The sequence below is a fragment of the Neovison vison genome, chromosome 12 (genome assembly GCF_020171115.1).
Source record: "Neovison vison isolate M4711 chromosome 12, ASM_NN_V1, whole genome shotgun sequence".
NCBI lineage: Eukaryota > Metazoa > Chordata > Mammalia > Carnivora > Mustelidae > Neogale > Neogale vison.
This window is the reverse complement of record NC_058102.1, coordinates 131358600-131380975: the sequence shown is the minus strand read 5'-3', so window position 1 is coordinate 131380975 and position 22376 is coordinate 131358600. Positions and strand designations below refer to the sequence as shown.

Sequence of the window (22376 nt, the reverse complement as noted above, 5' to 3'; positions counted from 1 at the left end):
ACGTCGGTGAGGAGCCAATAACCACGCACGGGCAGAAGGAGGCACGAGGCAGAGGGAGAGCAAGTGCAAAGTCCCGGAGGTAGGCAAGGCCCAACACATTCAAACACAGGAAGCCAGGGAACCAGGAGCTCGTGACCCATTACGTAAAAGGCTGAATGAACTTTCAGCGCACAGAGGAGATGGGGCCTTCAAAGCCTGGCACCCCTTGTGAAACAGAGGTGCCCATTTCCTTATGCCCAACCCTCCAAGAGCATACCATGTCTGAAATGCGGCCAGACTTAGGATTCTAGAATGACAGAATTTTCTGGTTGGAAGGAACTTAGTTAGGCCCCACCGTTTCCCTTCCCTTCTGGTTTAATGATCTTGACAAGCCAAAAAATAAAGGGGGGGGGAGGGGCATGGCGGGCCCCGCAGGTCACGCTAAGCTCAGCCACACCCAGCTCCGAGCTCCCAGGAGCCCGATCACCCAAGAGCGTTCTGCCTGGCACAGCAAAAACGCCAGGAAGTTTTCCAGGTGGCCTTTAACCTGATTCACAACTTGCTTTCCGGGCAGACTGTACTGGCTGGAACCAGAATACAGCCCACATCAGGCATGAGGACACAGTCGCTCAGATCCAGAGGGCCAGATCCAGTGGCCCTATAGAACAGAGCCACGCACTGCTCTGATAGAACCTTCCAGGTCACTTCCCAGTGTATGCCCATGTCATTCAAGCTGTGCAGAACCATCAAGAGGTCATACTCCCATCCCCCTGTTACAGCGAAGGGCAGGGAGGCTTAGCTAGGCAGGGCCCCTCCCAAGGACAGTGACTCACCACCTGGGGTGAGGCGCTTCATCTCCCTGGAGGTGAGAACCTTCGCTCCCCAGGAGGAGCCTACACCCTGGCTTGTGAAATCACCTACTTGTCATTTTCTTTCTCCTCCCTGAGGGTAGGTCATGTTTCATCTTCACGCTTTTGGAAATGACTTCGCAGGTTTTGCACAGGTACAAACCGGTCCGAAGAGCCGTTCGTTCGTGTCCCAGCCACCTGACGGGGGCTGCCACTGATCTTCCAACCAGAGATGGTGTCAGAGGTGATGGAGAGATGGGTCTCTTGAGGGGGTCCTACAGGAGCTGTGGAAATACGCTCTCTGCTTCCTCCTGCTTTTGACGTAGAAAACCTTAGGGTGAACTCAAAAGACAGACTCAGGAGAAAGAAGGGAGGCGTTTCCTAGAGCTGGCCTCCCTCCTGTCTTTTTGCATTTCGTCCTTCTTAGACGTCTGTGTTTACTGGAGGCGTGAGGGACATACTGTTTTTATTACAAAGACAAAAAAAAAATATTGACACAGTTTGACAGTAACGACATCGTTTGGCTGGAAGAGCTCCAGACGCCAGGCTCTGTGGGAAATCTCTCGTCTGATTCTCCTGTAAAGTCAGCGATGAGCAGAGTGGCCTCTCAGATCCCGGGTCATCTCTGAAGATGGTCGGGGAGGGAGAGGAGGGGTTTACTCCTCATACCAGCTGGCCCTACACGAGTGTGGTGGCCAATCCTGACTTCTGTAGACCCGCCATTTTTGAATGTTTGAATTAATGCTTAGACCTGGCGAAATTTTTGACACTTCACTCGTGAAAAATAAAACTCCAAAAACTCAAGAAAAGCCAAGCGTAAAATCTCCGCGATCTCCTCCAGACGGATGGGCCACCAGTCAGGAGAGAGGCTCAAATATGGCCTGGACATCACGAGGACCCGGGATTACCCAGTTCCTGGGCCATCGGGCAACTGGGAGGTGCCCCATCTTCAGGCCGGATGGGAACCACACTGACCCCACACTGAGCGGCTCTCGCCATAGAACCCATCCCTAAACGTGTATTCCTCTTCTTTTGGAAGAAGGCGAGGAAAGGGGATTATCCGAATCGCACAGTATTTAGGTCGCTCTGGCTTTGCTTCTGGTTTTGGGTCTAAGCCACCGGACTGACAGCACCTCGTGACTATTCAAAGGAGATACGGGGTGCATTTTAATGTCATCTAATTAGTGACAGAGGATGGCTTTCCCTTTTGAGAAACTCGTTTGCTTAAGGTAACACAGACCTCGAAGCTTTCATTCCGCCGGTATTTCTGCTAGAATATCCCTACAGCCATAAACTGGCTTCATGAATTTGTCCGATGGTTAAGCATCATGTTTACCAGTCAGCTCTTGCCTGAATCCGGCAGCCTAAGGAGCGACAAGCAAATATTACTTAACCATGACGTTATATTCCTGTGCAGGAAGTAATAATTCGATGGACTGACACCGATTTGGCTTCCGAGACCAGCAGAACAACACGCGCAGGAGTTATTTGTCTGGAACCATAAAGCAGAAATATAGCAAATTTGGGAGAGAGATCAGTCCGTCTTTCCAAATGACATCTTTTCATTTCATTATGCATTTCCCTTGAATCGCAGTCCATCCCGACATTCTCACGAAAGCTCCCAGACCAGCGCAAGTTCGGGAAAGGGCTCTTTTTTTTTTTTTCCTGAATTCACAGCAATTACTGTCTGTATCACTTCTTTTGAATTAATTATGTACAAGCAGTTCCCCAGATTATGACAGCCTTGTAATTGAAAAGTTTACTTGTACTTTCATTGTTTCGTACTTGGAATAGATGGTGGCTGGTTTTCCAGCTGGTCCACGGAAGCCTCTTCAACCTACAGGGTATTATTAGCGCGATCATTGTTCCTCATTGTTTTCAAGTGAAACGTGTCCTGACTTTCCAGCTGGACGTGGAGATGTGGAGAACAGATCTTGCCCCTGGAGCTGCAGGCCCCGGGGAGAGACACATCCCCCTCTCACTGACCTGGAATTGTGTCCTCCCTTTTGCTTTGCTAGGAGACGTTGTCACCCTCAGGTGACAAGGAAAGCACCCCTGGGCATCACCCATGAGAGAAATCCTACTGTTGTGGTGGTTCCTACGAAACCGTTTTTAGCCTGCATTTTCAGCTCAGAAGTTCCTCTCCTTAACCGTGGCATCGCTTGTATCATGCTTTTCATGTTTTATGACTGTCTTCCTAGTTTATATCCCTTGTGCGTGGGGACCACATCGAGGTTTCTCTCTACGCCTTAAAGCATCCAGTCTGCAGCTCAGCACTTAAGAGGGGCTCCATAAACATTTATTGATCCATAATTAGAGCTACGTGGGAAAGCAGTTCAGACAAGAGCCGAAATCAGTCAGGCACTGTTAGGCAGCAAAACCGATGACCTAATAATGTCAGTGTTTCCTGGTCAGGCATCTCTGTCATCACTCACATAGCTTAGGTGCATTTAAAAGGATGTCCTAATCCTGGCTTGTCTTTCTGCTTCCGGACCCCAGAAGACATGGAACTCTGACTGCTCTCCTGAACTGGATTTTAAAATGGCTTTGATATTCTAAACATTCTACCTTGGATCTTTAAGCCCAGCTAATTCTCTTCTCTGTTCACACTTAGTTTTATTTTCTCCACACCTGCCCACCTGCTTTTTGTTCTTCCTGGGGGTACACTTGACAATCCGTCTCCTTGCTTCTTTAGGCACAGTCCCGGTCTTAGCCATCTCTCCACACTGATCTCTGGTGAGCAGCATGTAGTAGGGTGCTTTGCTCGAAGCAGAAACACACAACTCCTTGCCATGTAGAACACACGCTCTTAATTGTAACGAGTTGTTCCAGCCCATGAGGCAGGTGTTATTATTATACCTATTTTACAGATAAGCAAACTGAGGCAGAGGTTCAGTAACCCGTCAAAGGTCTCCACTGCTAGCCAGTGTCCGAACCGGGATGTGAACCCCGGGCAGTTTGGCTTCGGAGTTCATGTTCATGAACATGGCACACTGCTGCCCCTCAGTGAATGGTTGATCACGGATAGACTGAATCAAAGGTCGTAAGAGCAGGTTTTCACGGTAGTGAAGGTGCTTCACCAAGAGGTGAAGGGCTAAAATGGGGTAACGATTGTCAAGATCCGTGTTTTACGAATGTCACAACTTACATTATCTGAGTGTGGGGTACTCTTCCGCGTCTGTATTTCATTAGGCAGAAAAAGTCCAAATTTCCTTGAGAACCGGCGCTTCTCAGACAGGGGCATTTTGCATCTGACCCCAACCCTTACTCCTCCACCATACCCCCCCACCCCGCAGGAAGTGCATTTGACAATGTCTGTAGACATTCTGACTGTCCTTACGAGGGGCGGGGCTGGGGTAGTTTGCTTCCGGCATCCAGCAGGGAAGAAGCCAGAGACACCACCAGACATTCTTCAGGGCACGGAAGAGCCCCTTCACCCAGCCAACAACAAAACATCCGGCCCAAAATATCAACAAGCGACAAAGGTAAGACACCTCTTTCTAGAAAGATCCGAAGTCTAACCACTTAGGAGGCTTCTGATGCGGCTCACTTTTGAATAAGCGCTTGGAAAAAGGAACACAAATTAATCCTCAATTTTAGGATAAAGCATAGTTTGAAAATCTTCAAAGGTCTGCCAGTCACTGTGAACATTTTTCAATGACATAAATCTGAATTCAGACTTCTGCTCAATCCACTGTTCAACCAAGGAGGCATTCCACCCCTCGAAGCTACCCACAGAGTAACACGTAATCCTCCTCCAGTAAGAAAGTGACATGAAGTGATAACAATGGACACCAGTTAGCGTGCACTGTTCAGTCTACACAGAAGTTTCTTTTCTCTTCTAAGGGGCCCGGGGCGGGGACCTCTGTTTCTCTCAACTGGGGAATTCTTAGAGATCACGATGCCATCTCACATGGCTTTTCTTCCTCCAGGCAGAGGCGCCGAGGCTAGGCGAGAATCTACTCCCCAGTGGACTCTCGACTCGTGTGGAATTTAGCTATCGTAGGTGTGGAATGATGTAAAAATATGATCTCGGTTCAAGTTTACCATGTCTTGAACAACACTACATTAGAAGGAATCTGGTATACATTTGGAAAGGGAGCTCTTAGTCACTTTGCGATGAGCACTCTTGAATTTCAATAAAGATATTTTACATTATAGGATCCAAACTATAAATAGAAAGTAGCAAAACATAAATGTCCTAGATTTTTACAATTCTTGAGGGCTGCTTTATGTGCCATGAATAGAAATAACGATGCTATTTAATGAAGGAATTTTATAACCTAGGGAAGACAGAGCCTCACACACTGAGTCATCTGTCACACACTGTCCACCCCCCCCACCCCCAACACTCCCTCACAGCCATGTGGACCATTCTCTTCTTGGCCTCCCGGCTGAAGGGAACTCATCTGGATAGAGCCACCTTCTCACTTGAGATTGTTTTTCTTTCTAAAAGCTCAGACAGGAAAACTGCTGTCTTAAAGAAGTCAACATGGCTGTATCCTGCATCTCTACCTCCCAAATCCATGGCCATCTTGGGAGGAAAGCCCTACTGTCCTCTGTGTTCTACTCAACACATGCCTCTCCCCCCCAGATCTTCTATATAAAATTTGTCCTCACTAGATGCTTTCCGGAAGTGTCTTTGTAAGACAAGAGAAGCCAAATGCATCTGATCAAGACACACGACTACATATAAGGAGCGAGATGAAATGACTTCATCCTTAACTCTTCATTTTCAAGTCAATAGAGCAGTTATAAAATCATGTTCAAAAAAAAAAAAAGGAAAGGAAAGGAAAAAAAGCTACCACGGGAGGTTTCCTAAGTGCAGATGAGAAAGAAAGAATTTTTCTCTCTGATTTCAAACATCCTGCAGTTATCCGGGCTATTTCCTTGGAACGGCACCTGAACCCAGCAGGGTCCAAAAGAAAGGAGTGCCACGGATTTCTCAGTCCCCTGCGTTTTGTAGCTTCACATCTTAGATGTAAAATGTCACTTGAGAGTTTTGGAGAAGACGCGCTCTCAAGATGTATTTGCTGTTTAATATTCCGAAAGGGCGACAGACATGGGTTTGGCGCTTGATTCGACTCCACAGCCATGAAGGTAGACTTGTAGGGGCTGAACTCTTAAAATAAACAGATTAAATCTAAGATAAGAGCCGGCTTTTGGCGCAAACAATGGGCTCTGATTTCGTGCTTCGGTAGTTGTTTCTGGCGCTCCTGTTTTGAAAAATTTTTCTTTGACGTAGTACTTGCATTCATTTTTCAGAAATAAATGCCTATCAAAGATACTTTTTCTTCCCCCATTCGCCGCATACTTGTGCTAATATACTAGCTAGGGCAGTTATATTTTAAATGGCCGGTATATATTTAGCAGCATAATTATGCAAATGCTACCCCGTTTATGACTGTAGATATCCTTCAGGAGCAGTTGCGTAGCATCTAGACCCGAAACAATTTCTTAAGAATTCTGGTAGAAATGTTCAGAATTCACCCCTACACTGACTTCTCTGCGGGGTGCAGGTGTGGCTCACAGGTCCCACTCATCTGGCAGACTATTTCACGGTGGTAAAAGGTCAGGATTCTTTAACAGATATGGATGTTCTATGCCACGTACTATGACCTTGAGGAAGGACTTAACTTCTCTGAGCCTCGGTTTCTGCATCTGTAAGCTGGGATGATGGGGGCGCCTGGGTAGAGAAGTCGGTTGGGCGGCCGACTCTTGCTTTTGGGTCGGGCGATGACCTCAGGGTCCTGGGATCCAGCCCAGCACTGGGCTCCACGCTCAGTGGGGAGCTTGCTTCAGGATTCTTTCTCTCGACCTCTGCCCCTCCCCCCAGGTGCTTGCTCTCTCCTTCTAAAGTAAACAAATGAATCTTTAAAAAAAATCAGGATGCTGATAGTATGTAGGTGATACTATCTTTTTGGCGAGAAACAGAGAAGAGTGATTCTAATAAACTGCTGATTCCCTGAATATTTAATCTTATTTCTCACGCCCCTTTTGAATTCATAGATGACAAGAGATTAAAACGCTTACCCTCTTTCAGACTCCATTTCTTTGACTAGATTTTTATTATGTTGGCTTCTTTCAATTGATTTAGGCTAGAGAAATTCCCTCTATCAAAATTAGCTTTCCTATTATTATACGAGATTGGGAGGGTCTTTGAAATGGACTAGGCTGGTAAGTTACACCAAAAAAGAGTAGATGAGAAAAGAAATTGAAATACTCAAGAGTGTCTCATTCCCTAAAAAATTTTTGCTGATCTCAGTTACCACTCCTGAGTATTAAATCTAAACCATCCTATTCGCATGCAAATTCGTGCTTTATCACCCTAGATGACAGTCAGTGACACATTCTTTCCATTTCCCAAGGCCAGATGAGAAAGCAGAACTGCACTCCACAGGAAAACACAAATTGCCATTTCAGACAGTTAAAACTTGAACCACCCGCTCCTTCTTTTCACTGGCAGATCAATTACCACGAGCTCCTGATCCATTTGTCCAAACGGTTTCTGCTTATCACCATTTTCTTTCCTTTTGTTTGGATTTACACTAATGATGCTGCTGTTAGATCCACGATCCGCACGCTCCCACGGACCGCCCCCCATTTGTCACAGCTGTTGGCCTGCGTCACCCGAACCCCCACCTATGCGGAAACTCTTTGCAGACCCGGATGGCCTTTGATCCCAGAAGCTGTGGCTTCTCCCAGCTGCCCGAGGTGGGGGCTGGGGCTCAGCCAACCTCTGTCCCCTTGGTCTGACCCTGCAGGGCAGCCCTCAACCACTCACAGACACAGACCACCCTGGGCCGCCCTCACCACCTTACCTGGTCTCTCTGTCTTTGGGGATGGTAGCAGTGCTGTAGGCAAACACCTGCTTCTCCAAGAGAGGAGGGCCGAAGTCCACAATGCTGGCTAATCCCGGAGTGGTCCGTGGCTTTTCAATATACACCAAGGTGCCCGGCTCCTTCTTGAAGGTCTGGCGGCTCGGGGAGGCCCGCTCTGGCTGCAAGGTGTGAGGGGGCCCGTGGGCGTTATGGTGGGCGTGCAGGTCTATCATCCTCAGGTCGCTGACTCGGTGAGGAGAGGCAGGGGGCGTTTTGGAGCCCAGGGTCGGCAGGTGGCTCTCTGGGTATTTCCGAGATTTCTGTCTGTACAGCGACTGCTCCATGTGCATCTCCGCTTGCAGAGAAGGGTTGCAGTAAGCACTGGCCGAGCGGATCGCTGTGCGGTGATACGCGATGATGTGATCGGGGACGTCTAGCGGGTGCCCGCCGTGGGAAGACGCGATGCTCATCCGCCCCTCGTGATAAAGGTAAGGATCGGTATAGAAGCCCTCGTTCCGGTACATGGCGATGTTCTTGCCACCCATGTCTTCATCGGGCTTCACATCTCTCCTTTCCAGGATGGCACTCGGGCTGGGCGAGATGGACCTGGAGACCGGCAGGCTGGAGAGTCTGTCCCTGGGGATGGTGGCGTTGCCAGGAACAACCATGGGGCGGGTGCCCCCGTAAGGAATTCTGGATGGGGAAGGAGGCATGGAATGGGGCACAGGAGTGGATGGTGGAGAGTTTGGGATGCCGTGGGGTGGATGGGCTGTGGATCCCGGTCGAGGGGCACCAGGGCCATCTCCTCGCGCATACACAATTTCTCTCTGCATCTGAAAATAAAACGAGAAGTTAGAAGATCTCCTTTGATACTTGTGTTTTTGGAGCTGTCTCAGGGTGACAGCGTGGCTCTCCCATGGCAACAGGCCGAAGGGCCCCTCCTTGGGCAGCATGTCCACACTCTGATCTCTGGAACCCGTAAGTACGTCACCTTCCACGGCCACGGGGACCCTGTAGATGTTCCTTTGTAAGAATACTGAGCTAGTATATCCAGTGTATTGGGCCAATATCCAGATGGCCCAATGCCACCACACGACATGTGAAAGAGGGAGGAAGGAGTCAGAGTCAGGGAAGGGCTGTGAGGACAGCAGCAGGGTCAGACAGAGAGACTGGAAAATGTTCTGCTGATTGTGAGGATGGAAGAAGGGCCCAGGGGCCCAGGGAGGCAGGCAGCTTCTAAAAGCTGGAAAAGGCAAGGAAATGGACTCTCCCCGAGAGCTTACAGAGAGTATGGTCACTGTCAACACCTTGAAACTGGCCTGTAAAACCCATTTTGGACCTCTGATATCTACAACTGTAAGATAGTGAATTTGTGATGTTTTAAGCCCCTACGCTCGTGGGCGCTTGCTACTGTAACCACAAGAAACACCCATTAGAGAGCTCAACATTGTGAGGTTTGGGGGAAAAACAGTGCAGGGGTTTAAACTTTTTCAGATCATAGCTTTTCTGAGATGCTTAATAAATGTGGGTCTAATATGTCAAACATGCTAAAATTACATTTTTAAAAATTTCTCCCAGGCACATTTTCTAATATTAACCCTGGAAAATAGTGAGCATCTTTTTCCATCCTTCCAAGCAGATACAATCTAGGGACATGGCCAGGGAGGGTAAGAAGATGCACAGGGAAAACTTGGAGGTAAGCATTCATTCACCAACTGTTTGCTCGAGCCTAGGAGAAACCAGCGCTAAGACGCTGGAAGACGTTAATGATCTGGAAGCTAAGAATGCAATCGGAGGCAGAACTCATCGTGGAGAGGACAAGGGAGAAGAACGGAGAGAGAATCTCAACATGGCGGATAGCGGGGGAAGCCCCAGGGAGCCTCTCTGGGGTTGCCATGTCATAAGGAGTCTGATGGGAGCCGTCCATCCTAAGTCGGCTACTTTGAGCCCAGACAGCAGTGACTTCTGGGCTGTGTCATTACCATCCAGTTCAAGAGACTGAAGACTCCCACTGGGTCTTCCATTAGCTAGCCTCTGGAAGAAACAATGACTAAAAAGTCAATGACTCAAGAATCATGGACACAAGAGAAGAGATCGGTGGTTGCCGGAGACATGATATTGGGGTTGGGTGAAGTGGGTGGAGGGGCTCAAAAGGTATATAAACTTGCAGTTGTAAAATAAAGTGTCATGCGGATGTAATGTACAGCACGGTGACCATAATTAATAATACCGCATTGTGTATCTGAACGTTGCTAGGGGAATAGATTTTAAAGGTTCTCATCACAAGGAAAAAAATCTGTAACGATATATGGTGATGGATGTTAACTGGATTTACCAAGGTGATCACGTGCGATATATACACATATTGAACCGTTACGTTGTACATCGGAAACGAATGTAATGTTACATGTCAATTATATCGCATCAAGTTAAGGGGGGGGTGGAGTGGGGAGTGGAAACTAATTTGCAATTACGCTATTGTGTGTAGCAAGGGGGGCAGAATAAAGAAATACAGATTAATTCAAAATAGGAATATTTGATACTTTTTGTTTTGGTTAAAGCCCAAGAGGGTAATAACTAACTCGCTGAGATTTCACATGGCTACAGGAGATAGGATGGACAGCCCACTCTTCAAGTTCTGTTTGTGCTCTCAGAGGAGCCCACATCCGCATCCAGACTGTTGGGGGATGTGACAGACAGAGAGAGCATGAGCAGTTGGAGGTGGGGAAGGTAGGGGCCTGAGGAGAGAGGAGGTGGGCTTGAATGGACAAGCACCAAAACAAGCAGTCAAAAGACCCAGGTGTGAGTGATGGGGAATGAGAAAAGCAAAAGCAGAGGCAACAGGAGAAGCTGAAAATGAAACAGAGTCCAAGGTTCTGAATACATACCAAATTCCTACTTTATAAATGCATTCATTTACTAAGCAGTATTTACCAAGCACTTGCTAAGAACCAGACACTGTTCTAGGATACAGTTCTAACGCCAAGTTCCCGCCCTTGAGAAGGTACATTGCTGTGGACATCTCTTAGAGAAGCAGGTAGGGGAAGAAGCCTCGGGAATCACGCAGCTTCCTTGTCTTGTCTCTGGAAGAATCCAGCAGTGCAGAATCCCTAACCTGGGAATTTTACAAATTATGGTGGATTTCATCATGGAAATGACCTATTAGAAAAAATGCAAGCAAGATGCAAATACCGAGCAACCAAAAGGAACCCTTTCAGGGTGTGTTATCTGAGCTCCACTGAAGGGGCTCCTGAGTTTCCTTGGGAGGCCAAGTGTTTCCGGGGACCCCAGAGTACGCAGGCTCCTCATGAGCAGTGGCAGTTTTATTTCCACTGGTCCCACATCCCCAGCACACAGTAGATATCTTTAAAAAAATCTTTAAAAAAAAAAACTCATTGGACTTTCTTGACATCGTGTGTAGATGGATTCAGAAAGAAATGTAAGAATTAATAATAATTCTGATGCACTGTGCACTCATAGGGGAATGTGGGTGATAGTCAAGGTATTTACCATCCAGGAGCTAGTACTATGTGGGTACCAACCAACCAGAATGGGACTTCAGCCAACAAGGATGGATCCTAGCCATACATTATTAGCATCATGTATCTGAGGGTAATGCTCTTATCAGCCTCGGCCTGGTCCACTTCACTTTAATCTTGCCGTCACCCAACAGGGTCACTGAAAGAATCACTGTCCACCTGAGTCACCTACAATGCAGGCAGACGCAAGCATTCAGCTAGGACAGAGCAGGACGATCTCCATCAATCCGGATGACTTGGAGGTTGGAAGCCTTTGAAAGAATTCTTACCTTGCTTTGCCAAGCTATGACTGACTTTACAGGACTGAGTTTCAAAAAAGAACCCATGATAATTTCATCCTCGGCTTTACAGAGAGCCCAGAAGGAGAACGACGCGATGTTTCCATTATACAGTGGGAAGATGTTTTCCACCCACAGTGAGAGCGAACCTTTCAAATCTGAAAACCTCAGTTCATACGCTAAAGGATATGGAGCAACCAAAGGCGGCCACTCTTAAAACGAGGCGGAAGGGATGGGAAGATGAAAAGAGAATCTTTTTCAAGGCTGCACTGTGATCTCCCAAGGAGACCACTTGCTATTCCAATAAAAGGTGGACTTCATACACTTCGCTGTCTGGTTGACAATCAGCATGATGATTAAGATTCTATGATACATAGTTTCAAAAAGTTCCAGGCTTCTATGCTAGTGTTCTTCCCATGGAGATATCTTCCTGGAATCAGGCACCCACACAGTTTTGTTGTCTAACTGGTCTTTTTTGGGCCAATGAGTCCAGAAGTAGCATTAAATGCATATTGAGTTCTTCCTGCACTAGTCCTCCAAGTCAGAGCTCTTAGGAGGAAATTATATCAAACTTTAAAGGTAAAATAAATTGGCAACACACACACACACACACACACACACGGTTCTTACCCACCTTAATCTATCGGCCTCCCTTCTCCCACTAGTCTCTCTGATGTCATTAATCTTCTCCATCATCTCTCTCAAAATATCTGCATACATTATGTCACTGACACTTCTGACACGTCTGTCCCAGAAGGTTTCAACACTCATGTTTTTATGTGAGCCTTGAAGAATTTCATTTTTTAAAAAAGATTTTATTTATTTATTTGACAGAGAGAGATCACAAGTAGGCAGAGAGGCAGGCAGAGAGAGAGGAAGGGAAGCAGGCTCCCTGCTGAGCAAAGAGCCTGATGTAGGGCTCAATCCCAGGACCCTGGGAACATGACCTGTGCCGAAGGCAGAGGCTTTAACCCACTGAGCCACCCAGGCACCCCAAGAATTTCATCTTATAGCAAGAAAAACAGAACCTAAACCCAAGAATAAAGGTTCTTTTAACACCTTACCAGAATCCAAAACAGATCTGTTTATCTGAACCTCGGTCCAGACAAAGAAAATGCTCATTTATCTACTCTAGATACAACGGCAATGTATGAACTAGACTGTTGTCCCTCATTTACCTCCTCTGGTGGGCATGGGCTCTCCCTCCCACCATGACCACTCAAACCCCTGCTTTCTCTTGGTTGAGCAATTCCAGTTTCTGTAAACAGCGGCATTTACAGAGTTCAGCACCGTGGTCCTGGCTGGGAGCCGCTGTCCCTGCCCACCGCACAGACCTCAGTAAACTGGCTGGCCCCTACTTCCTAGAGGCCCGATGAAATCTGGGGCAGTTTCAAATTAATTTGAGTTAGGAATCCTACATATACCTATATCTCATTTCTCTAAAACTCAGCGAGTTAAATCAAACGTTGCTCATTTACAAGTTTTAAGCTCATTTATAAGTTTATAAGCTCATTTATAAGTTTCTTGAATGTAAGGTAAGAAGGGGCAAAAAACCTTATAATTATTTCCGGAAAGAAAAAAGAAAACCTAGCATGCAAAATGTTTATTTCAAATCATTTTGGGAAACTGTCTCATGTAATCACGTCTCTTCGCGGACTACTTAAAATATACATATTCTCTGCGGAAAGGGAGTATTATGCACAGTTTATTGTATTTCAAACCCCACCATTCCAAGTCTAGAATTTGTAAACATACCACTCAGTCAGACCACACAATGAAGGAACCACACAAAACTGAAAAGGATTCTCAGGAGACTCTTCCATCCTCAGAGAATTAAAGCCACTTACTTTGTCTTAAGGAAATCACCTGTACTACTAATGCCGTGGAAAAAAGCAAATTGGCTCAGCTCCCAATTACGCGAGTCCTTTGTTTGCTGGCTTCATCTAAATCCTCCGTTCCACTTTGGGATATTTTAGACAGTTTTCTCTTCAGGGAAGAAATCGCAAAGGCCACAGATCCTAAAATGTTCCCAGCTTGAGTGTTTACCACCCTTGAAGACCATCTTGTTTTCCCCACCGTGTTCCGAGCGAGGCCGTCACAGGCGTGGATGAAAAGTAGTCCTCCCCATGATAAGCCAATTTCTCCTCCCCTTGGAAATTAGTCACTGAGTAACCTCAGCTCACATCCAACCACAGGCTACCTCACGGGTGACTCAGGCCTTTAACAATTGCTTACATGGAAAACACACACCAACGAACAAACCCTAGGAGGCCCAGGTAAATGGGTTAACGGGGAAGGAAATACCACAAACTAGGTTTGACCCAGGCAAACAGGATCCCTCACAGACAGACAACCAGCCACCACAAAGCTGGCAGGAAAACTCGGTATGCTCCTTAACCACACTGGGCCCCCTCTTGGACTGTGTTCTGCTGGGAAAATCTGGGGAGACCAGCACCCAATGCTCATCCCGCTGCCAGACTTTCGAAGTCGGCGGAGTGGTGAGCAGAGGAAAACAGGAGCCTCTCTCCCTGGTTTAGACCAGCAGAAAGAAACCAGAAGGGTGATTAAGGAGGCTGTGTATTAATTAACCAGCCTGGTTCTACCAAGCTGAACTTTGGGTGCCGGCCATGCATCAGTCCCACGCAGCACCCACGCAAAGCAACCACGGCGATCGCTCTGGGAAACGTACCTGAGAGGAAGAGGGACAGATAGGGAGGACCGACCAACGGACGCCAAGAGGGGATTCGAGAAGGGAAGCCGGAGCCCTTCGGCCCCACCCTCGACAGGGCGGAGGAGGAGAGGCCCAGGCGTCTCCAGGGATCACCCCCCTCTCCTTTGGCAACTGATGTCAACGCAGCTGTTCCCTTGCAGGGCAGCGGGCACAAGAAGGTGTGTGTTCCCGACAAGAAGTGGCTTGTGCGGTGCTGAGCAAAGGACAGGAATTAACAAGGCATTACTGACAAAAGGCGAGGGAGGAAAAGCATTTCCTTAGCTGGCAGGTAGGCTCTGTTGAATCACCACCGAGCTTTCTGAGCCCTCGGGGACCGAGTGCAGCAGCTACCCGAGTGGGAAGACGGGGACGAGAAATGGGTGATGCCGGGCTGGGGGGAGCCCCACTGGCCTCGCGCCATGCCCCACGGCCACGCTCTGGGAAGCCTGCGCATTTTTCAAACGTTTTAAGGCTTGGAGAGGCTGTTTTGCTGACCCAGAGAATTCCATGATGTCTCCCAGGTTCAGACCCCGTCAGCGTGGCAGGCTTTCTTCAACAACTGTTTACCGCCGTCCAAATGCTCTGTGGTTATTAAGGGAGGGGGACCGCGGAGCGCACGACACCGTCCCCCTCCTAAGACGTCTCATTAGAAACAATGTTTGGACAAAGTGTTGCAACAGATGCCACCTAAGTAAGAGGTCGGGAAGGAGGAGAAGGGATGTGAAAACCCTTGTTTCGATTTTTAATCTAATCAGCCTGGGGTTTGTTATTTTCACCGGAGGACGGGAAGCACACCCCGTCAGCCCCCGACGCATCTGGCACGCATCTGGCAGGTTTGGTTTCTTCAAACACATGCTTTCCAGAAAGGGGGTGTCGGGGTTGGTCTCCCTTGTCTGCTTTAGCCACGATCCCATCCCTAACCTATCCCCGAAGACCCTGTGTTATGACACACGACGGCCACCACCGTTTCGCCACGTGTGACACACCAGACCCAACACAGGAGTCCCCACCTACCGCAGCAGAGACAGGTGGCTTCTGCTGACCCGGTTACCGTGCGAGTCAGGGGGGTGCAAGGTGAGAGAAGGTCTGGTTTGCCCCTCCCATCTCCCCCTTCCTGACCTGTTCAGAGCAATTTCCTTTCACTTTCTAGATGCTTCGGAGCAACAGTCTGGAGACGACACCCCTGGCATCGTCATTAGGAGAGCTATAATTCCCAGTCAGGAGTTGGAAAGCTGGTCCTGCCCTGTGGCGAATCAGGATGTGTTTTGCCCTCTGGGAAGAAGTACGCAGGTCATGCTAGAGGCTGGGGGTTTGGGGGGAAGCTGTGGAGGGAGGGATGTCACCATCCTGAGGTCCTAGAGTCCCCGCTGAGGGACCGGGCAGGCTAATTTCCGAAGCCATACGCTGGGGCTGGGCAGGATTCGGCTTCACCTGTCTGGTTCGTGCTCTCCAGAGAACAGCTCCTTCAGTCTAGTTCCCCAGGAAATGTGGCTCAGTCTGGGTGCGGTCAACCACTAATTCTCCGCACGCTGGGTCCTTTGTTCACCAGACCCTCCTCAGCGTGACCGATCCTGGGATGCTACGGCCTCTGAGAATTTCTTCTTCCCAGCGGTGTATTAAGTGTTCTACTATCGATTCTCCTTCCTCCTTTCATTAACTGGCACTATAAGCAAAGTAGAAATAATTTATTTCTTTTGAGTTAGTATTAAAATAGAACATGCTAGTAAATATTCTGCATTACCTCAACAGGAAATAATGTTTATGCTCTGGTAAGGCAAGCGGTCCTGTGAAATTTATTTCTATTTCCTCTCTCTCATTCATTACTTTATTGGCTTTTTAAAAATTACATAGGATAAAAGGAAATCTAGAATGAGCTTATAAGCAGGAAGACCGCACCATGAAGGGAAGTAATTATGATGTCGGAAAATCTCAAGTTCATCTTGCTTATGCTGTTAAAACTGGACAGACGGTCATTTGCGAGGTCTTAGTGAAACTATTAATGTTTCATTTGATCATAAATGGAATGTCTCCCAGACACGAGACAGACAGACTGTTGCCAAAATTACTTAATTCTCAGGAAAGAGATGGTCCAGTCGGTGGTTAGCTGATGGCTATATTTAAGATGAGCGTTATTCCCACAAATATTTTGACAGGGGAAACTCTGCTGAGCTCTCCGGTCTACAGGCCTGACTGACTTAACGCTGTGCCCAACGTTGATTAAAGATCCGAGTCTGGAACAGACTTAAGCAATGCTAAATAAATCATTTAACTTCCAAGCCACAGTCAGTAACTGTGGGGAGCTGCAGGACAGATAAAAGAAAAATGTGCTCCTCTCACCAATACTCAATCTTGTTCTGGGATACTCCTGTACCATCCAGGCCAAGGACAACCTCCTTTTGTACCTAAAATAGCTACATTTGTAAAAGCGTTATCTTCTTTCTACCACTTGTAACAGATAGTTACTAGTAACTTCTCCCGTCTTCTCGCCCTGTCTCTGCACATCCTGCAGGTGCCTGTACGGACATGGGTCTTTTATACAGGACTCCCTTCTGGAGCTTCTGTGGTTGTGGTTTTTTTTTTTTTTTGTTAGTGGTTATGTCGTTTCTGTCACCCAAATACAACTTTTCAGTCCCTTCGATTTTATTTTTCCTCTTATGACTGTTCTCTAAACTCCTACTTAGCTTGTCAACATGCATTGTGCAATATGTAAGACATCGCTTTGTTTATTGGCAACGTTTCTCATTCTATAAAGGATTTTGGATGATGAGGCACACACATACCCACGATAAACAGCACACACATACCCACGATAAACACCCGCAGTTTGCAGCTCACACAGAGCTTCCAATTGAACTCCGTGAAATACACAGATCAGGCGTTCCTATCCCCACTGGATGGGTTAGGAAATGGAAGTGTAAGGAGTTAAGAACGTTGCCCAAGGGCACCTGGCTGGCTCAGTCAAAGGAACATGGAGAATCTTGATCTTAGGGTCATGAGTTCGAGCCCCACACTGGGGGTAGAGATTACTTAAAAATAAAATCTTTAAAAAAAGAAAGGAAAAAAGAAAGAAGCTTCCCCCGTGTCACATGACGACAAAGCAGGGAGGCACAAGAATGCCCATCTTCAGCCTTGCCACTGTGAGGCTTTATTACATTATTATTATTAAACTTTATTACTGCTTCTTCCACAGTTTCACAGTGTGAAACCCCCTGTCCTCCAGGATACCGTGTGCTGCTCTGTGAGGACTCCTGCCCCACGAGGCCCTTCCTGCAGGGATTATGGAGGGCTCATCTGCTTGAGTTCTGACCCTCAGTGTGCAGGGCACTGAACTCTGTGGGAGATGCTCCTCATCTGCGTCCGTCTGACCCCGATTTCCACAGCAAAGGAAAGGAACAGCAAGACGTCTCAGCAGGCTTAGCATCTAACTAGCCAGATGCTCTCTTGATTACGATTACTTGCCTCAGAATTAAGTTACATGTTGGGGTGCCTGGGTGGCTCAGTTGGTTCAGCAACTGACTCTTGATTTGGCTCAGGTCATGGTCTCAGGGTCATAGGATGGAGCCCCACGTTGGGCTCCCCAATCAGCCGCAAGTCTGCTTCCCTCCTTCTCCCTCTGCCCCTCTCTACTCTCTCTAAAATAAATAAATCTTTTAAAAAATCAGTTACATGCATGTTAGTATGTATCATGTTTATATACATTACACTGACATATACCAAAATACTCTGTATGGCTAATTATGTAGATGTAGCTATCACTATGCCACGAGTTATATATGTGTAAACATGTATATATGTACATGTACACACTCACACACACTTTCATTCGTCGCAGATGCCAGATTACTTACAGGACAAAATGTCTGGGACATTCCCGGGACCGCACCCCTTGGAGGCGGCACTACAATTCTGTCACTGTATCTGTCACTGTATCCTCCGCCCCTCCAACCTTTCATTAGGGAAACTGATCAAGTCAATTACGTTATTAAGTGGAAAAGGTTGATACAACACTAGATAGCTTTAGGATGGTCACCACAGTGTAAGAAGTTTTTTTTTTTAAAATTGCAGTTGGATGATGTAACAACGCCTCATCACATCTGAACTGAAACAGCAAAGTGACGGCAATCTCGGTCAGATTTTGGGCTCTGCAGCCGCAGCTTAACGGTGGGCATTTTTCAGTGGAGAAAATGGTGGTGAACACATCGATGGGTGGTGGGTGCCAAGCTGGAAACCAAATGGTCTTTCATTCCCGGTCTGTCACTGTCCTGCCACATCCCAGGGACCCCGCCGCGGGGTGCGAGCAGTCCTTGTGTCTCAACACCCCGTGTTCCCTCTTGGGTGTCACCTCTTGGGGTCTACTCAGGGTCCCTCCGCACCTCTTTCTTTCCTCACGGCTCCTCTGGAAATCAACCCTGTGGACTCTGGTGACAATCATGGCCCTTCTGCTGGCATTGCCCCCTGCCTGTTTTCACGTCAGTCAAAGAGGGACACGTGCTGGCTTTCTGACCCAGTCCTAGAAGGAGCGCGCAACACGAGGTGGGTTATGTCAGTGGAGCGAGTTTAAAGGGGGATTTTACAGGTCGCCTCTGATGAGACGTTGTTCAGCTGTGCTGTTATTTTGACCTTCGGCTGAACAATATTAGCTAATGTGTCCAAAGCAGCAAGGAGCACGGGAGGGGAGAGCCCCAGAGGATTATGCTGAAGGAGAGTAATTCACAAGGCCACCAAGTTCAATTTTTTCCTCAAAATAAACATGAAAAAACAACAACGCAGATGCAGATCAAAGCAGCCCGTGTGCCCATTCTTCCTGGGTTCAGAAGAGCCAAGTGCGCTCCTCCTAGCAGCGGCTTTCAAAACCGAAAGAAGTTCCATGGGTATCCCAGGTATGTGGAGTGTGTGAGCTGGGAAACTTCTCTCGTGTCAGACTGAAAATCGCTGCCATTTGTTGTGTAATTATAGAAGCCCATCCATCTCCCCAGTTCTCAGTAGCTAGGAAAGAATCGAAAAGGTTTTGAGTTTATAAATGAATAGACCTTTGAAAACACATCTGTTTTCCTTGGGTCTGATGGAGTCTGAGTCAAAGAACACGAGAGCAGAGCACCTGGGTGGCTCAGTGGGTTAAGCCTCTGCCTTCGGCTCAGGTCGTGATCTCAGGGTCCTGGGATCGAGCCCCGCATCAGGCTCTCTGCTCAGCAGGGAGCCTGCTTCCTCCTCTCTGTCTGCTTCTGGTCTCTGTCTGTCAAAATAATAAATAAAATCTTAAAAAAAAAAAAGTGTTTTTAAAAACAACAACAACACGAGAACACCTGCTCTGGGACCAAGCCAGTGGCCCCAAATGCACCCCCCCCCCTTTGAGGAGTCTTCCCACGGTCCATACAGCTCCGTGGAACCGGTCTTCCGATCCAGATGTTAGCATCAGGTTCCCAATACATATAAACCAGAAGTCCGATCTAGAGTGATTCTCAACTACCACATTCTCTGCATCCACGGGATGGTTACTAGGCCTAAAAGCCCAGGGCTAAGGCCAATGAGGGAACGAGGATCTTTAAGACAGACTTCTTACCTTTAAAGAGCTTACATTCTAGTAGGGATAATGAGGCACATACATGAATATTCAAAATCAGACCAAGCAGGAATAACTCTGGCAACTGTTAAATGAGTGCAATGCACAAACACTCTCAGAATCTGCTCCAGAGTGAGATCCTTCCGGCTGGAGAGTGGAGAAACACTTTTCTGAAAAGGTGAGATTTAAAGGAATCCATAAATTATGAGCAGAATTTCAGGAGATAAGCAAGAAAAGGTTGCTTTGTTAGGTAGTCTGGGCAGGAAGGAAGGCACGATTGGAGACAAGAGTGGGAGATGCCAGATGCTCTGGGGGAACAGGTAGGCCTCTGACCCAAACAGCAAAGGGTTCTCCAAGGTCAACATGCATGAGAATCCCCCCGGGTACTTGCTCAGACACGAATGAAGGGGCCCCACGTATGGAGTGTCTGATGGAGCAGGTCTGAGAAGCTGGATTTCCAACAGGCCCCCAGGTGCCCCTGAGCTGTGGGTTCTAGAACTTCTTCAAGAACCACTGCTCTAGGGAGCAGAGGGGTTTGGTTAAATCTTAATTCCGAAAGCTGACCTTGTTAAACTTTGGGTGGTGATGATAACTACCTAGAAACTCTCTGTAACTATTTTCATCTAAATCTGCCCGGAGAAGATGGAAAGTGAACAAGGGAACTATTGTGTTCAGAGACTTCCTATTTACTAAATGCTGTCTGACATCACCTCATTGAATTCCCGGCAGATTCCCATTGGATAAACATTATAATCCCCATTTTACAGATGAGGAACTGGGGCCCAGTGAGGTCAAGGGTCCTGCCCGAAGGCAGATAACTGGGCCATGATCTGTGAAGTGCCAGAAAAATCTTACACTGTAGCGGTAAGAAATCAAGTGTGGAGGCTTATCTTTGAATGCTCTTCAAAGACAGGCAGTGGGGTCAAGATCACAAAGATCAGTTCTTCCCATCTCAAATCAGGCTCAGAAATACCGGAACGGAGTCATCTGTATTGAAGGTTACGGAGACGCAAGAGAACAGTAACCTAGACCCGACCCTCCTAAGGTGATCTACCGAAGTGGGGAACCACCACCTTCCACGTGATGACTCCAGGAAAGCCATGAACCCCACTAGAGTGCTCCATTTCAAAGGAATACTTTTGTGTTTTCAGTTTAAATACCCAGTCAGCCAGCCAGCAAGCCAGTGGACACGGCTCAGAAATCTGAGATGGTCAGCAAAACCACCAATTCTCCTTATTTGGAGAAATGACAGCTTCCCAGACAAGCAGTTCGGGAGTCGTGCATACCCCGAGGCTGGGCTTGGCAGGCCTCTCCGCCCCCGCCCTGCCCGGCCTTGCCCTGCCCGACAGCTGGGGGAGGTGAGCCAGCCAATGCTTCCCCACTCGCTTCCAACACTGCCAGCAACCTGCTCCTTGGACATGAGATCTGCTTCCCCCCGTGTCCCCAGGACGGCGGGACTTGAAGCACTCCTCCCCTCGAGGACAGCCCTGCACTCCTGAATCTGGGTAGCTCCCAGGAAACAAACGCAGGGCTACCAGCTCGGTGACCCCGTGTCCAAGAAATCACCGTCCAGGTGACCAAGTGCCCACCTCCAGCCAGGGGGCGGGCACAATCTAGGTGTCCCCCTGCCCAAAACACGGGAAGGAAAGAATCCTCTGTCGCGTAAGAAGTAAAGCTGGCGAAGATGTTCTGTCACCTGCGGAGCCTCTCAAAGCTCGTGACTCGGCAGCCAGAGCTTCCAACTCATGTCAAGGAGAAAGAGGCTCCAGGTGGACTCCAAAAGGGCCCATCTCCCCCCACGGGCCAGGCCAGCCACAGTCGTCTTCTTCTTTGTATTCCCTTTCTCTTACTTGTCTTCCTTTGAAAAGCGACACGGGGACCCAGTTTCTTCCAGAAAGGATGGGAAGACATGGGTCAATAAAGAGACAGAGGGAGTTTCTTCCAACACGTGCCCGCACCCCGAGACACTGGCTTCATTCTGATGACCTTCACCCTCAACTTCTGCACTTCACCCTCAATGGACTGCACTCGACAAACCGGCTGCCTCCTCCCAGAATTTCCTCTTCCATCAGCACTGCTCCCCACCATGGTGGCCAAGGAAGGCGGGGGGTTGTGGAGGGACAGGCGCTGGATGAAGAAAAGAAAAGAGGGTTTCTCCTCTGAGGAGTTCCTTGTTTGTGGTCTCGCCGCCGTGACTGTGGCCCTCTCTGGTCTTTTCTGAGCCTCTGGTCCTGCCGCTTTGTGGCTCCAGGAATACCTTCTGTGCCCACCTGCCCAGTTCTGGGAGCACCCAGTGAGCTGAATTACTCTTGCACGACTTCACATGCAGAGAATTGTGACCAGCATGGGTTCTTAGGAAAATCGCCCATAAGCGTTCGTGGGCTCACTCACATGAGAGCAAAATGAATAGAATGGATAATACTCACTTTAATATATTCATAGGAATGTGATGAGAATGATACCCTCTCCTTTTGAGATCCTAAGAGCTCACGGGAGGAAAGAGTGGGTTCTGAAATCAGGAAAGCCATGCTGTACTATATTCCAAAGACATATCCTTGAGACAAAGGTTCAGATATAGGCTGTGGGCTCCCATGCAAGAAAGTGGTTTTCCTCATTCCCATTCCTGAATGAACTGGCGATT

General features: G+C 47.9%; 1 protein-coding gene across 13 annotated transcripts in view; it reads right to left on the bottom strand.

Moving 5' to 3' along the window:
* The window catches only part of KIAA1217 (KIAA1217 ortholog), a 682726-nt gene that overhangs the window by 50093 nt on the left and 610257 nt on the right, over positions 1-22376 (bottom strand). For 12 of the 13 annotated variants that reach the window (XM_044226903.1, XM_044226902.1, XM_044226897.1 and 9 more), the window contains one exon: positions 7649-8481. In XM_044226903.1, the coding sequence (XP_044082838.1) occupies positions 7649-8481 (833 nt within the window). Of the gene's footprint in view, positions 1-7648; positions 8482-13312; positions 13596-22376 lie in introns of those variants that run through there. The other variant, XM_044226905.1, reaches the window with a different exon arrangement.